At 41.9% G+C, this 14,943-nt stretch overlaps 1 protein-coding gene across 11 annotated transcripts in view; it reads left to right on the plus strand.

Annotated features, from left to right (window-relative positions):
* Positions 1-14,943, plus strand: part of LOC132885089 (R3H domain-containing protein 2) — a 236,185-nt gene that overhangs the window by 133,136 nt on the left and 88,106 nt on the right. For 9 of the 11 annotated variants that reach the window (XM_060919392.1, XM_060919395.1, XM_060919396.1 and 6 more), the window contains exons 2-3: positions 5,617-5,795; positions 5,897-6,129. In XM_060919392.1, coding sequence (XP_060775375.1) covers positions 5,962-6,129 — 168 coding nt within the window. In that variant the 5' untranslated portion in view covers positions 5,617-5,795; positions 5,897-5,961. The remainder of the gene's footprint in view (positions 1-5,616; positions 5,796-5,896; positions 6,130-14,943) is intronic. The other 2 variants (XM_060919393.1, XM_060919394.1) reach the window with 2 other exon arrangements.

Below are 14,943 nucleotides of genomic sequence, written 5' to 3' on the forward strand. Positions count from 1 at the left end.
ATTACGGTAGACCAAGATTATAACATTGAAATGGCATGTTTATTATCACGTAACAAAATGTTGTAAACAGTATTATAGAAATAATTTCATTCATTCATTCATTCATTCATTCATATTGTTTCGGTAGAAAACTATGCAATGCAAAATCGTTTAAACACCAGAAAACCAGAAAAGTGCTGGGCCTCAAGATTCTAGATAGAACGTTCGGACGCTTTTTTTTTTTTTTTAGACCCCGGCGAGTATTCGGAACCGGCCTTTATTTGTCACAACACACGCGTACACCCGGCCATTAAAGGGAACTCGGCGGTTAATTGGAACTCGGCTATTATTTGGTATTTTACGGTATATATATATAAAATGTGTGTATATATATGATAGTATAACATTACATATACACACACTATATATACACACACAATATGTGTGTGTGTGTGTGTGTATATATATATATATATATATATATATATATATATATATATATATATATATAATAAAATGTGTGTGTTTTTATTTTTTTTATCATCATAAACAGCTCTGAAATGGATAGATAGTGGCAGTGAAAAGCTACATGAGGAATATCATCGCTGTTTTCCCAGCGTTGAGCAGAAAGATGAGCTGGAACATTGGTTATACTTGTTGAATCTTATTTTCCATTAGACCCATCACTGAGATTTGACCAAATTGATTTGATTGTCTTGTCGGTCTGGATGAGCAGCATTGCTAAATCGATTCTCCTAAAATTACAACCCCAAATCCGAGAAAGTTGGGATAGTATGTTGAAATTGGAATTAAAACTGAAAACAATGATTTATAAATAACATTTGACCTTGTGTTGCACTCAAAACAATACAACAGCACATGATTTGATGTTTTACCGCATGAATTTTTTTCCCCTCAAAATAAACACGTTTCAGTTTTGATTCTTGCAACTCAGATGGGATGAAAGTTGGGATGGTGCAGCATGTTGCTATTCCTTCTCTCAACAATTAGGATGTTTAGGGACTGAAGACACCTGATGAAGTGTTTCAGGTGTTATTTTCTCCCAGTCTTCCTGCAAACAGGTCTTAAAGTGTGAAACGGTACGGGGTCGTCATTGTCATTTTTTCATTTCAAAATTCGCCACACATTCTCTGTTGGGGACGGAGTGAACAGGCACCCTCTTCTTCCACAGCCCTGCCTTTGTAATGTGTGCAGAATGTGGTTTTGCTTTGTCTTGTTGAAATATCCCTGGAAAAGATGTCGTTTTGAAGGCAGCATATGTTACTCCAAAATCTCAGTCTACTTTTCTGCATTAATGCTGCCGTTCCAGAAGTGTAATTTAACTTTGCCAAGGACACTGACACAACCCCATACTGTGACAGATTCTGGCTTTTGGACTTGTTGCTAGTAACAGTCTGGATGGTCCTTTGTCTTTGATTCAGAGCACGCAACATCCATTTCCTCCAAAAAAAAAAGACCTGGAATACTGATTCGTCTGACCACAGTACACATTTCCACTGTGTGATGGTCCATCCCAGATGCCTCTGAGCCCAGAGAAGTCGACAGCACTTCTAGATACAGTTAACAAAAGGCTTCCTTTTTGCACAGTCAAGTTTTAACTGGGGTCAGCACGGTGGTGTAGTGGTTAGCGCTGTCGCCTCACAGCAAGAAGGTCCTGGGTTCGAGCCCCGTGGCCGATGAGGGCCTTTCTGCGCGGAGTTTGCATGTTCTCCCCGTGTCCGCGTGGGTTTCCTCCGGGTGCTCTGGTTTCCCCCACAGTCCAAAGACATGCAGGTTAGGTTAACTGGTGGCTCTAAATTGACCGTAGGTGTGAATGTGAGTGTGAATGGTTGTCTGTGTCTATGTGTCAGCCCTGTGATGACCTGGCGACTTGTCCAGGGTGTACCCCGCCTTTCGCCCGTAGTCAGCTGGGATAGGCTCCAGCTTGCCTGCGACCCTGTAGAACAGGATAAAGCGGCTAGAGACGATGAGATAAGAAGATTTAACTGGTATTTGTGGATGTAACTCCACATTGTAGTGCTTGACGAAGGTTTGCCAAAGTAATCCTGAGCCCATGTGGTTATATCAGCTATAGATGAACGACAGTTCTTGATACAGTGCCGTCCGAGGGGCCGGAGATCATGGATGTTCAGCTTCGGCTTGTGCCCTTTCCCTTTTCGCACCAAAATTCCTCCAGATTCCTTGAATCATTTAATGATATGGACCGTGGAGGGTGAAATGTCCAAATCCTTTCATATCTTTCTGAGGAACATTTGTTTTTAAGCATTTCAATGATTTTCTCATGCATTTGTTGATAAACTGGAGATCCTCAGCCCAGCTTTGCTCCTCAAAGACTAGGACTACGTTCAGACTGCACCCTGAAACGACCCGTATGTGACCTGTATCCGATTTGTTATTGACAATCTGAACTACACAGATCCGATTTTTTCACATGCGACCCAGGCCGCTTGGATATGTGGTCCTAAATCCAATGCATATCCGATGTTTTCACATGCGACTGCAGTCTGACCGGACAGGTCGCATTCATGCGACCTACACGTCATCAACAAGAGACAAACGTCACTATTCTGCGTTGGCTAATCCCGCCTCTTTGGTGGAAAACAACAACATTTGTACAGTTTTCAGAATTTAAGTAGACTTTTATAGAATTGATCAAGCTAATGGTGGATTTGGTAGGGACCTGGATGTTGATCTGTTAGCCTGATTAAATAAAACAGTTTCTATAACTGATTTATAACTTATACCATCCTGTATTACAAGATTATAAGATTGTTCTGGAAATTTCCAGTAATTTGACACCTTCGGTCTCATTAGTCTGCTGCCCACATTAATCAGATTATTGTGCGAGTTCCGCCGCCGCCACAAAAACCACATCGCCAGGTCTCGCCTCATCTCCATAGCAAACTGCACTGGTGTTTCTGCACCTTGAGCCAGCGCTGAGAGAAGTTGCAGAATTCAGCTGGCTATAAACAATCTAAATAAATATTTATCAAAATGTAGAAAAAGTTTATTAATATGACGAAATAAATATGTGCAAATTATTAAGCCTGAATGAAGAGTTTGGTAATACAGCGGCCGTATCCCAAATGACTGCCTGCTGAAGCTCGAGTGCACTATATAGAGTTTAAAAATCCATTACTTCCTAGTAACATGTAGTGCACTTATATAGAAATTAGAGAGACATTTAGGAGTCAACCCTCGTTACCAGGCTACACGTTTTCATTTCAGTTCAGAAACAAAAACACACACGAGACCTCACACTTTAACACTAACCAGATAATTAAACAAACAAACAAAAAAATCATTAAACTTGAAGAGTGCGCTTTTTTTTTGGTTTACGTATTACGTAGATGTGCTTATTACGTGTCAATTTGCGCATGCGGGACACTTTTGGGTCGTTTTCCGTTCATATTGGAGATCGCATACAAGTCTCATATAATTGGTAATGTGAACGGCCTAACAAAAAAATCGGATTTCACAACAAATCGGATATGGGTCGTTTCAGGTTGCAGTCTGAACGTAGTGTAGGGCTTCATGGACACTGATTTTGTACCAGGTCATGATTACGATCCCCGGTTTCAAATCACATCATTATTTAATTGTTTTACTTGATTACCGGCCCTAAATTGCCCCAGTCCTTAAATGCAGGAATGGATGTCTAATAACAAATGAAATTTGAATTGACCAGGAAAAAAAAAAAGCATTTTCCATACCATGCCAATCTTTTTTTCTGATTTGGGGTTGTAAAATCGTTGTATTCAAGATCAAGTTTAGTCGGTCGTTGGAGGATTGCAGGATAAAGCCATCACAACCTGCACGCCTGCTCTTTGATTCGGAAGGACAGGCCTTCTCTCTCTCTCTCTCTCTCTCTCTCTCTCTCTCTCCAGTTGAGAGCAGGTAATGCTGACCTTCAGTGCATTCCACACCCTTCTAACGTTGCGTGTGCAGCACATTTCAAAAAGAGTGGTGTGTCTGAGGAAGCATGTGTTAGACTTGAAGGGTTTTGTACTGATAACATTGCAGCACTTCTCCCAACATGCTTTTCGTGCTAGTTCTGGTTTCGGTCCTGTCCCGACCATACTGGATGTGCTTCTCCGCTCAAATACCATTTGCTTTGCTCACAGTGATGCAGATCTGCACACGATTTTGAACCCCGTCGCTGTTTCATGAGCCAGATATGCACACATGCATCTTCTCTTGATTTCTGATGAACTGACGATCAGATGACTAGTTCTCTCGATGTGTTTGAAAATGGAGTGCAGTTTAAAAAAAAAAAAATTATTATTAAATAAATAACTCGACCAGTCTGTTCTATATTTTCAGCTGGCTTTCAGACAAGGTCTAAGAGCCAGACCTTATGTTGTTTGTGTGTGTGTGTGTGTGTGTGTGTTACACAAGCTTGTCCATGTCCCTGCTCAGGCCAGTGTGGTTTAAATTGTTGTTGAGCTGGCCAGGCGAAATGAGGGCACATGGTTTCCGTGGTTACCAGCATCGAGCCCAAACATGCTGTTTAACACGGTGGGACGTGATGTTTGTCATTGGTCGTCTGCAAAACAAATGACCTGATTTTTTTTATTTTTTTTTTATTTTTTTTTTAAACTTTCCCTCTGTCCCCAATTTCCTTAGCTTCCACTTCCTTCTCCTATTTATTTTTATTTTTATTTTTAATAACACCCTTCGGCCTTCACTCGCATTCATGCGAACGGACACAGTTGAGAATGGTGTTATTGTCTCCTTGGCAACCCTGGCTGCCCTGCGAAAAAGGGGGAGCGTGTGCAGCGAAACAGGGGAGTGAATGAAAGCAATCATTCATTCATGAACATTCTCCGCTCTCATTCACCGTCACTGGAGTTTAGTTCACTTTTGACTTCCGAGTCTTATGTTCCAACCATCATCATAGGTGTTATATAACAGCAGCACTGTTACACAGCTGTGTGTGTGTGCGCGGTGTACTGGCAAGTGTAAGGATGAGTGGGTGACTGGTCAGCAGTGTCATGAATTGCTGATGACGTCTTTTCAGCAGTTGGGAATCCCTCCTCTTTGTGTGCGCTCTCTCTCTCTGTGTGTTTGTGTTTTTGCTGCCTTCCTCTCTTGCTCTATTGCTCACATACGCACTTTCCCCCTCCCTCTCCCAGCGTCTGTCTCTGCAGTATGACGTCATTACTGGAGGTTCCTCTCTCCTTGCAGCGCCTGCTGTCCTGCTTCCTTCACGTCCAAAGCCTCAAGCTTTCGAAGCCTTCATGTCCAAATGATCCATTTTCTCCCTTTTCTTTCTGTGTGTCAGTGTTTTTGTGTTTTTTTTTTTTTTTATATTCATGTGTTTATTTTTTGTGGCAGATGGTTGGTTACTCAGCCTTGCCACTTTGAACTGTTCCTCACCACACAGACACATCCAGCTGAACTGACTGTATGAATAAAACTATGACCTTTAGCTTGTCATTTTCTGTATTTTAAGATGCAAGTCATACTGTGTCGGTCATAGCGCGTATACAGTATTCATTCAGTCCTGTGCAAATGTCGTCTTTTTTTTTTTTTTTTTAAGCGTAACTTTTTTTTTTTCTCCCCCCCCTCTGGATGACTCATTCATTAAAGTTCTCCCACTCTGTGTGTTTCCAGCAGGAGGGGTTGATGTGACAGTGTGTGGGGAACTGCAAGATGCAGGAGCACTGAGGACGCACACTCTCGCCATGGCGTGTCCCCCATCCCCTTCCCCTGTTTAAGAGCACCATCTGTCCAGCATCTTGTCTCTGGGGCTTCAGAGTGGAGCCCCACACCTCAACCCACTCCAGTTTCAGGTAGTGACCTTTTTTCTCTTTGATGGTTATGATTCTGCACAAGTATATAAGCTATGTATTTGAACACATCTCTCTCTCTTTTTCCTGGCTCTGTTTCTCAGTCTTGTGTGTTTGTATGTGCAGAAAGTGTGTGCGAGTTGGGTTCTAGCTGCTTTTCTGAAGGAAGATGTCTATGGTATTGCCCCTGGATGGGGTGAGAGAGGTGGAGAGCGTGCTGGTTACTGAAACTCCTGCTGCCAGCCGCTGTAAAGGAACCTCAACCACACTGAGCAAAGACAACAACGTTGAGAACAATGGCGCGGAGCCCGACGACAACCTCGCACAAGACACACAGGTAGCATCTGCTAGTGTACAGACTGTCAAGGCCAAGATATCATTATGAACAACTACTATAGTAGTGTTAAACACAGAAACCACAACCATAATCTTACCTTCGACTCAAGGATCACACTAATATACCGTCGTAATGGCTCTAAATTATTCCTGATTCTTCTTTCCCCCAAAATGCATTTCTTACTCATAGAGGGTGAGGGTTAGCACATGCTTCGTACGAGATGTGAAGCCAGCTGAACGCATCTTTTCAAACTGCTGCATTCCAGGGCAGTATAACGCGTTCAGAGGAAAGTGCCCTCTGCCCTCTTCCACATACATGAGCTCACAAAAGCCCATGATTGGTTAGTGTTGCTGTGATTGACAGGGGAGAAAGACGCCCTGTCCACACTAGGGATTTTGTACCGATACGAAACTACTTTCGTATCGCAACACCTGTCCACACTAGCAACTATACCGGTACTGTAGCGGTATAACCGTATCGGTACGAAACCCACAAATGTATGGGTTTTGTACCGGTACAGTATCGGTACTGTAGCGCTTCGCTGTAGTGTGGACAGATGAAGCGGCTCCGTATCGATACAAATATAATACGCATGCGCAATAATCCATTCCTACTTCTTCCGGGTTATTCATACAATACAATACGCACGTGCTTTCCAGCTGTAAATAAAACGTCAAAATGGCTCAAAACGACCGTGGAGCTACATGGAGCAAAGAAAGGGGGGAGAAAGGGGGAGGGGGAGGGGGGAAGAAAGGAGGAAGAGGGGAAAAGGGAGGGGAAGAGAAGGAAAGAGGGAGAAAGTGAGGGGGGAGAAAGGGAGATTTGTTTTCTTTGTTTCTTTCTCAACTGCCTCGCGCGTTTTATACAATTCGACTGAATAAATGACCACCAGAAATACAGACTGTACATTGACAACAAAAAGCGCACACACGTTGTTTCATCCGCCATATTCTCGGACGGAAGTTACCTGGTAACCACGGAAACATTTCGTGCACGCGCATTTCAACTTCCGTGAAAGAAAACCGCAAACATTTCTCGCTAGTGTGGACAGATGCACTAAACTGTACCGGTATACTTCGTATCAATACAGTTATACCACTTTCGTACCGGTATAAGTGTGAACACAGCAAGAGTATGCCAGCCCTTCTGTCCAGAGAATACAGGCCAGTCTGCTCTCATGACTCCCAGGCATGGATGGCTGTGACATCATCAGCAATCAAACTCGCACCATCCGAATCTGTGTGAGAGAAAGCACTCTGCATACAGTGTGAGCAGCTGGGAGACAACAAAAGTGTTAACTGAGCAAGCAGGGGTAAACGAAAGTACCTGGTGCTAATTGCTTTGGCATTATTCCCATTAAACTACTTTTCTGATATGCAGGTGCTGGATGCTGTAATGTACATCTGATACAAAGACATTTCTGTTTGTAAAATAGCATTCAGTTAAAAACAAAACAAAGCGCAAATGTTCTATCTGGGCAGCATAAGGACAGGTAGCACAAAACATATAATCTTGTACTGTTGAGTACCGTATATGTTCAGTTTGTAATAAATCTCCAGTTTCTGTTCATGCACAGCCCCAATTCCAAAAAAGTTGGGACGCTGTGTAAACTGTAAATAAAAGCAGAATGCGATAATTTGCAAATCATGGAAATCCTATATTTCTTTGAAAATAGTATAAAGACAACATATCAAATGTTGAAACTGAGAAATTTTTATTGTTTTTTGAAAAGGATGTGCTCAGTTCGAATTTGATGCCTGCAACATGTTTCAAAAACAGTTGGGACGGTGCATGTTTACGATCATGTTGCATCACCTCTACTTTTAACAATACTTTGTAAACGTTTGGGAACTGAGGAGACCAGTTGCTGTAGTTTTGAAAGAGAAATGTTGTCCCATTCTTGCCTGATTTTATAAAATTTCAGTTGCTCAACAGTTCGGGGTCTCCTTTTGTCATATTTTGCGCTTCGTAATGCACCGAATGTTTAAATGGGGGACAGGTCTAGACTGCAAGCAGGCCAGTTTAGCACCCAGACTCTCTTATTACAGAGCCATGCAGTTTTAATATGTGCAGAAAGCGGTTTGGCATTGTCTTGCTGAAAAAAGGAAGGCCTTCCCTGAAAAAAGATTTTGTCTGGATGGCAGCATATTGCTCCGAAACGTGTATATATCATTCAGCATTAATGATTCTTTCCCAGATGTACAAGCTACCCATGTCATGTGCACTAATGCACCCTCGTACCATCACAGATGCTGGCTTTTGAGCTGTGCACTGATAACAAGCTGGATGGTCCCTCTCCTCTTTAGCCTGGAGGACATGGTGTCTGATTTTCTGAAAATAATTTCTACTTTTGATTCATGAGACCTCAGGACAATTTTCCACTTCGCTTTAGTCCATCATAAAAGAGCTTGGGCCCAGAGAAGGTGGTGGTGTTTCTGGATATTGCTTATATGGTTTTAACTTGCATTTGTGGATGCAGTAATTAACTGTTTTCACAGATGATGGTTTTCTGAAGTGTTCCTGAGCCCATACAGTGATTTCCACTTAGGGCTGTGCGTTATATCGAATATACTTGATATATCTCCGAAAATTCTGTGTGAGATACATAAAATTATTACATCGTAACTATCGAGTATTTTATGGTCATCTGCTGACTTGCATTTGTTTCGTGTTTGTTGCGTTTGTTTAAAAGATTTTCCGGTGGTTTTCTCCCTGTCCCTTAGGCAGTAACATGAGAGGCTGCCTAAGGGTGAAAAAAACAATAATGTCACACACTCGCCAACCAATCCCGGGCGACATCTAGCTGCTGAAAGGAACTTGTGGGAAGATTTTCTAGTTTCAGTTTACTGCGCTGACTCAGTTCGTGCAATCGCTGGTGTTGCATAGGCTACTGTGTAAGCTCTGTCAATTTCAGTGACAAATTAAAAATGGAAGCGGATGAATTGGTTCCTAAAAGAACTAGTAAGGGGTCAGTCATCTGGCATTTTTTTTGGATATTGCGAGGAGGACGTGGAACAGCAAATGCCAATTTGTAAAGTGTGCAAAAAAACTGTCATCACGAAAGGCAGCAGCACTACAAATATGTTCCATCACCTGAAAACTCACCCGGTACAGTATGAAGTCTCTTAAACTCCGAACTACTTGCCCACGAGCTAAAACTAAAATCAATTGTGATTAATCACTAACATGAAAATTTAAAATGTGTTGTTGAAAACCACCTGTAAAGTTAACCAGGAAATGTTATTTAATCTGCAGGGATTGTAGTGAAAACAGTAAAGAGTAAAAGTTAGATTTCATGGGGTCCTTTAGAGGAGATTTCAGTATATCGAGATGTATATCGTATATCATGAAATGGAGAAAATGTATCGGGATATTCATTTTTTTCCCATATCGCACAGCCCTATTTCCACTACAGACACATGTCTGCTTTTAATGCAGTGTCGCCTGAGGGCCTGAAGATCACAGACACCCAATGTCAGTTTTCAGTCTTGTCTCTTGCATACAGAGATTTCCCCAGATTCTCTGAATCTTTTAATATTATGTACCATAGCTGATGTGATCTCCAAGTTCTTTGTAATTTTACATTTGATGAATGTTATTCTTAAATTGTTGCACTGTTTGCCCACGCAGTCTTTCACAGAGCGGTGAACCCCTCCCCATCTTTACTTCTGAGAGACTCCGCCTCTCTGGGATGCTCTTTTTATGCCCAATCATGTTACTGACCTGTTGCCAATCGACCAAATTAGTAATGGTGTTTTTTTTAAAGCATTACACAACTTTCAGTCTTTTGTTGCCCCGTCCCACCTTTTCTGAAACTTATTGCTGACATCAAATTCAAAATGAGCCTATATTTAAAAAAATAAATAATAAAAAAATAAAATTTCTCAGTTTCAACATTCAATATGCTGTCTTTGTACTGTTTTCAATGAAATATAGGGTTTCCATGATTTGCATCTTCACATTATTTTTATTTCTGTTTTACACAGTGTCCCAACTTTTTTGGAATCGAGATTGTCGTTTATAGGGGTGTTCACACGGCAACTTTTACTCCGGTGTAGCACCAGGGCTGCCCCGGTAGAGCGTTCACACGGTACAAAGTTATAGCGGTGTAGCCCCTGAAAGCTGCTTAAACCGGTGCAAATCTAACCCTGCTCGGGAGGTGGTTTAAGAAATTTACTCCGGAGTAAATGCTAGTTTGCGGGGCAGCACCGATATAAAATCTGAACGCTACAGGGGTAGACTCGCTACGCGTGAGGAGAGTTGATTACATACGGGCATTGCATAATTTGCATCCCGGTATTTTGCGCTTCCAAAATGGCGAATATCAACAACAACAGAACTGCGTGTCTTCATCCACGTTGTTTTCCCGGCGCTTGGTGATGCCATGACAACCGTCCACGTGGCCTTGAACGACACGAAGTCGTCGATTTGTTGCCGAATGAATTGTAGAATGCGTTGTTTTCGTGCTCTCTTGTACTTGCGCAACCTTTCCTTTCTCTCTTTTACCCTTTTACAGTGTCTGATAGACCACAACATAGAAAGTTTGTCTGGAGAAGTATAAACCATGGTTTTTCGATATATCAATCACAAACAAGGCGGGAACAGGAAGTACATTTTCACGCATGCGCATATTTAATTTCCGCATTATTACTATTGTATAGCACGGTCGCAAAAACTGCCGTGTGAACGCAAGTGGGGCTGCACCGGTGCTAACACGCTTCTCTCTAGTAAGCAGGTTTGTGACGTGTGAACGCTCCACAAAATTGACACCGATGTAAGATATATCGCAACAAAATACATCGGTGCAGCATCGATGCAAATATGTGCCGTGTGAACACCCCTAATGTGTCTCAAATCCACTGAACAACTCCATTGGTGTTGCTCATGCCACAGAACCCAATAGATTGGATTCTAGAAATATTCTGTAACCTTTACTGGTTTCTGTCTGGCTCTACAGCGATGTGGCTCGTTAATCTTCAGGTTTCATCAACATGGAGAAGTCTTGCTGTAGTGACCAATTACTTTGATGACATGCAAATTTGCTCGTCACTTTTAATTGGTATGGAAGATTAGTCAACATAACCTTTAAACTGTTCACTCCAGGTGGTGATATTAAGGTTTCGCATCTATATTTCACTTTTCAGTGGTAGTGAGGAAGTTCTAACTCATTTAAGCACAAATGGTTGTAGCCGTGAAGTTATTAGTGCTGGTCCTGTCAAAAAGGGTTGCAGATATCACCCAGCTGCTCAGACATACAGTATTGTACACCATTGTCTCCTTCAACAGTAGAATTTGGTTTCTTTTTGGAGTGGTTGAACAGGATAGGCTTGAGTGTGCCACTTAACGTAGGCTCCTGCAATAAACTACTTTAAAGCCCTTGTGGAGGCAGACTGAGGGATTTGAGCAGAAAGGCAGACTCACAATCACTCTAGAAAAAAGCTCTTGTTTGAATGCCGCTGAAATGTCGCTCCTCTTACGGACCTCCGCTCTGACCTTCCCACTGATGGGAAGACGTTTCTGCAGGTGTTTGAAGACAAGCTGGAAATGTTGTTCATCAGCTCTCCACATCTATAAAATAACATTCTTAATTTCCAAGTCCGGGTTGATATGACATTTCATATAAACCATTCAGCTTTTATTATGTTCCACAAATCCATTGATGACGGTGTTTTTGAGATCAGAAATCATTCCTTTTCGATATACGGTATATTCATACCTACTCTTAATTAGGGCTGTGCCGATAGACGATGCCATCGTCCATCGACGATGGTGGTCATCCATCATGATGGAGAGCCACCATCGTGATACCACGCCCCCTCCTGTCATAATCATGCATATACGGTATCATCTGGGCCGATTTAACCTAAAAAGTTAGTTTTTTGTTAGTTTAGTTAGTTTTGTTTAATATATAAATATATTATATAACATATAATTATAAATACATTAATTATATAAATCATTATAAAGTAATATCCTATTACCGCTTGTTCACGTAGGCTATGGTGCAGGGACGTGCTAGTGAACATAACATGTGGTTACACAAATACAGTATGCTACTAATAATACATTTTGACTTCATTTTTTAGCCTACACTATACTTTTAATGTAAAATTTGTCATGTTGTTCAAACAAATAGCCACTATTAACGACTTCAGTCGGGAAATATTGCACCTTATCAAACGGCAGTGAAGCGCAGACTTCGGCAGAAGTCAAATAACTTTAATCTGGTAAATAGGCCTACTTTCAGACACAAAATGGTCCACTCTAAGCCATAATGTCAAACCAAAGGGAACAATGAAGGCGATTCTGACAAATGTAAAGACAGTAAAAAAAAAAACAGTTTTAAATCATGATTTTAAAAGCTGGCACAATAATTCAAACACTAATAAATTGGAAAAATTAGCGCGTTCAAGTGCACACTAAAGGCCGAAACGCATCTTCAATTGATATGGTGTAAATAAACAATGAGTAATAGCTTAAGTGTAGTTTCTTCTCATAGTTTGAATACTAGTCTTTCATTGTTAGAGCAGATTAATATCTTACCGTGATCAGTGAGTGCTCGGGGAGGTTCATTTCCACCTGCGCTTTGCGCAGCTCATTTCTCCGAAGCCAGCTGTGCGCAAACGTAGTGTTGACTGCTCGACAAACGCTCAGGCTGTACTGGCCCTCTGTTGCGCAAGCGAGTTGGTTATGGCCAGCTTCAAATTGTGCCCAAAACAACTTAACCACGGCCATTTCAATTGCCTGATGGCTGTGACAGTATTCGCCCTGTTGTCCGTTGTTATGCAGGCGATCTTTTTCTCCTCTATTTTCCATTCGGCAAGTGTCTCGCGCAATGCGTCTTCTAAATTGTCCACTGAATGTGTCTCTGGCATGAAACTCGTCTGCAGGCATTTGGACTGCATTGCCCACTCTCGGTCCACATAATGTACGGTTGCTGACCTATAGGGCATCATGTTGCAGCTGGACCACATATCCGTTATCAAGGCCAAATATTCCACATCACCTAGCGCTTTTTTTTCTTAACGTGCCAAAGCCTCGGATGAGTATCTAATACTTTTAATAATAATAATATAATAATAATATATTTAATAATGTGGTGTTAAAATTCCCCGCCCACGATATGATCGTCCATCACGATGTTTGCACTGTAAACATCGTCGATGCCAATTAAGGGGACATCGCACAGCCCTACTCTTAATATTTCACACACTGAGTCAAGGCTTCAGTAGTTCATAAATGTCATTTGTGATCAGTTTCTCTTTGTGATCATTTCATAATCTCATCTCTCTCATTATCTCTAGCCGCTTTATCCTGTTCTGCAGGGTCGCAGGCAAGCTGGAGCCTATCCCAGCTGACTACAGGTGAAAGGCGGGGTACACCCTGGACAAGTCACCAGGTCATCACAGGGCTGACACATAGACACAGACAACCATTCACACTCACATTCACACCTACGGTCAATTTAGAGTCACCAGTTAACCTAACCTGCATGTCTTTGGACTGTGGGGGAAACCGGAGCACCCGGAGGAAACCCACGCGGACACGGGGAGAACATGCAAACTCTGCACAGAAAGGCCCTCGCCGGCCCCGGGGCTCGAACCCGGACCTTCTTGCTGTGAGGCGACAGCGCTAACCACTACACCACCGTGCCGCCCCTCATTTCATAATGTTTATTCAAATTTTTCTTGCGATACATCTTCCATTTGAGAACTGCTAAATTGGTGATGCAGTGTTCTGTATTTGAGTATTGTATGAATAGTGTTTCAAAAAATCTGATATCATTTCACAATCTAATAACTTTGCCAATTCTCGTTCAGTTGACCTCAAAGCTTAACAGCATGTGTGGAAACAGGTCAAAATTTTGTGTTATTTTATTAGGTATAGAAATGCCATTGACTGGAAAAGAAAAGGCGTTTTGTGTGTTAGAGTACAGTCGAACAAGACTTCTCCTTAATGCACTGTTACCAGAAAAGACTGTTACCAAGGACATGTTGCAGCGTGTTTGGCAGGAGTTGGACTACCGACTCAACGTGTGCCATGTCTCAGGCGGCACATGTATTGAAAATTTGTGAAATCGTTCCTGGAACCCACATACCTTTTTGAATTTCTCATTCAAATTTTGAGGAATAAATCTTGTAGTGCATATCACGGGTAAATTCAGGAGCGAGATCAATGTAATTTTCCTATTTTATATTAAACTTTGGTCAAATATCTGTAACATTCTGCGCAATTTTTTTACCTTGCGCAATACCAGAAAAATTCAGCTGAAATCAAGCCATTTGAGGCGAATTGGTCTGCCTCTGAAAAAACTTGGCATTTGAATTTCCCGGCAAACATTGATTTTCGTGACGTCGCATGCGGGACGCCTCCCTCTGAATCCTACGCCAGCGCTGGTTTGTTTATGAGAAAACGACCTGGTGGTTTTCTGCAAATTTCTTCAACGTTCTCGCGTAATTATTAAAATGGTGAACAGATGTATCGTAGGAGGGTGTAGCAACACCAATCTTGATGGGATTAGTACTCATCGTTTCCCAAAAGACCGGACAATGAGAGAGAAATGGGAGCGCTTGGTCTACACAGGCTGTGCACTGAAACCGTGCAAAGCTCGCGCAGCCTGCTGGCGCTTCCGCAGGTGACGTCACGAATCTGGCTCCAGACTCACTTGGGATTTTTCCAGACGCGTTTTATTTTATTTTTTTCTGCTGTAGACAGATGGCCTTGTGCAAAATTACCCTTCTGGATGAGTGTGTAAAGGGACATACTTTCATATAAAAAAAAACAAACAAAACTGGTCCAGAATATGCACTTTAC

The sequence above is a fragment of the Neoarius graeffei genome, chromosome 4 (genome assembly GCF_027579695.1).
Source record: "Neoarius graeffei isolate fNeoGra1 chromosome 4, fNeoGra1.pri, whole genome shotgun sequence".
Taxonomy (NCBI): Eukaryota; Metazoa; Chordata; class Actinopteri; order Siluriformes; family Ariidae; genus Neoarius; species Neoarius graeffei.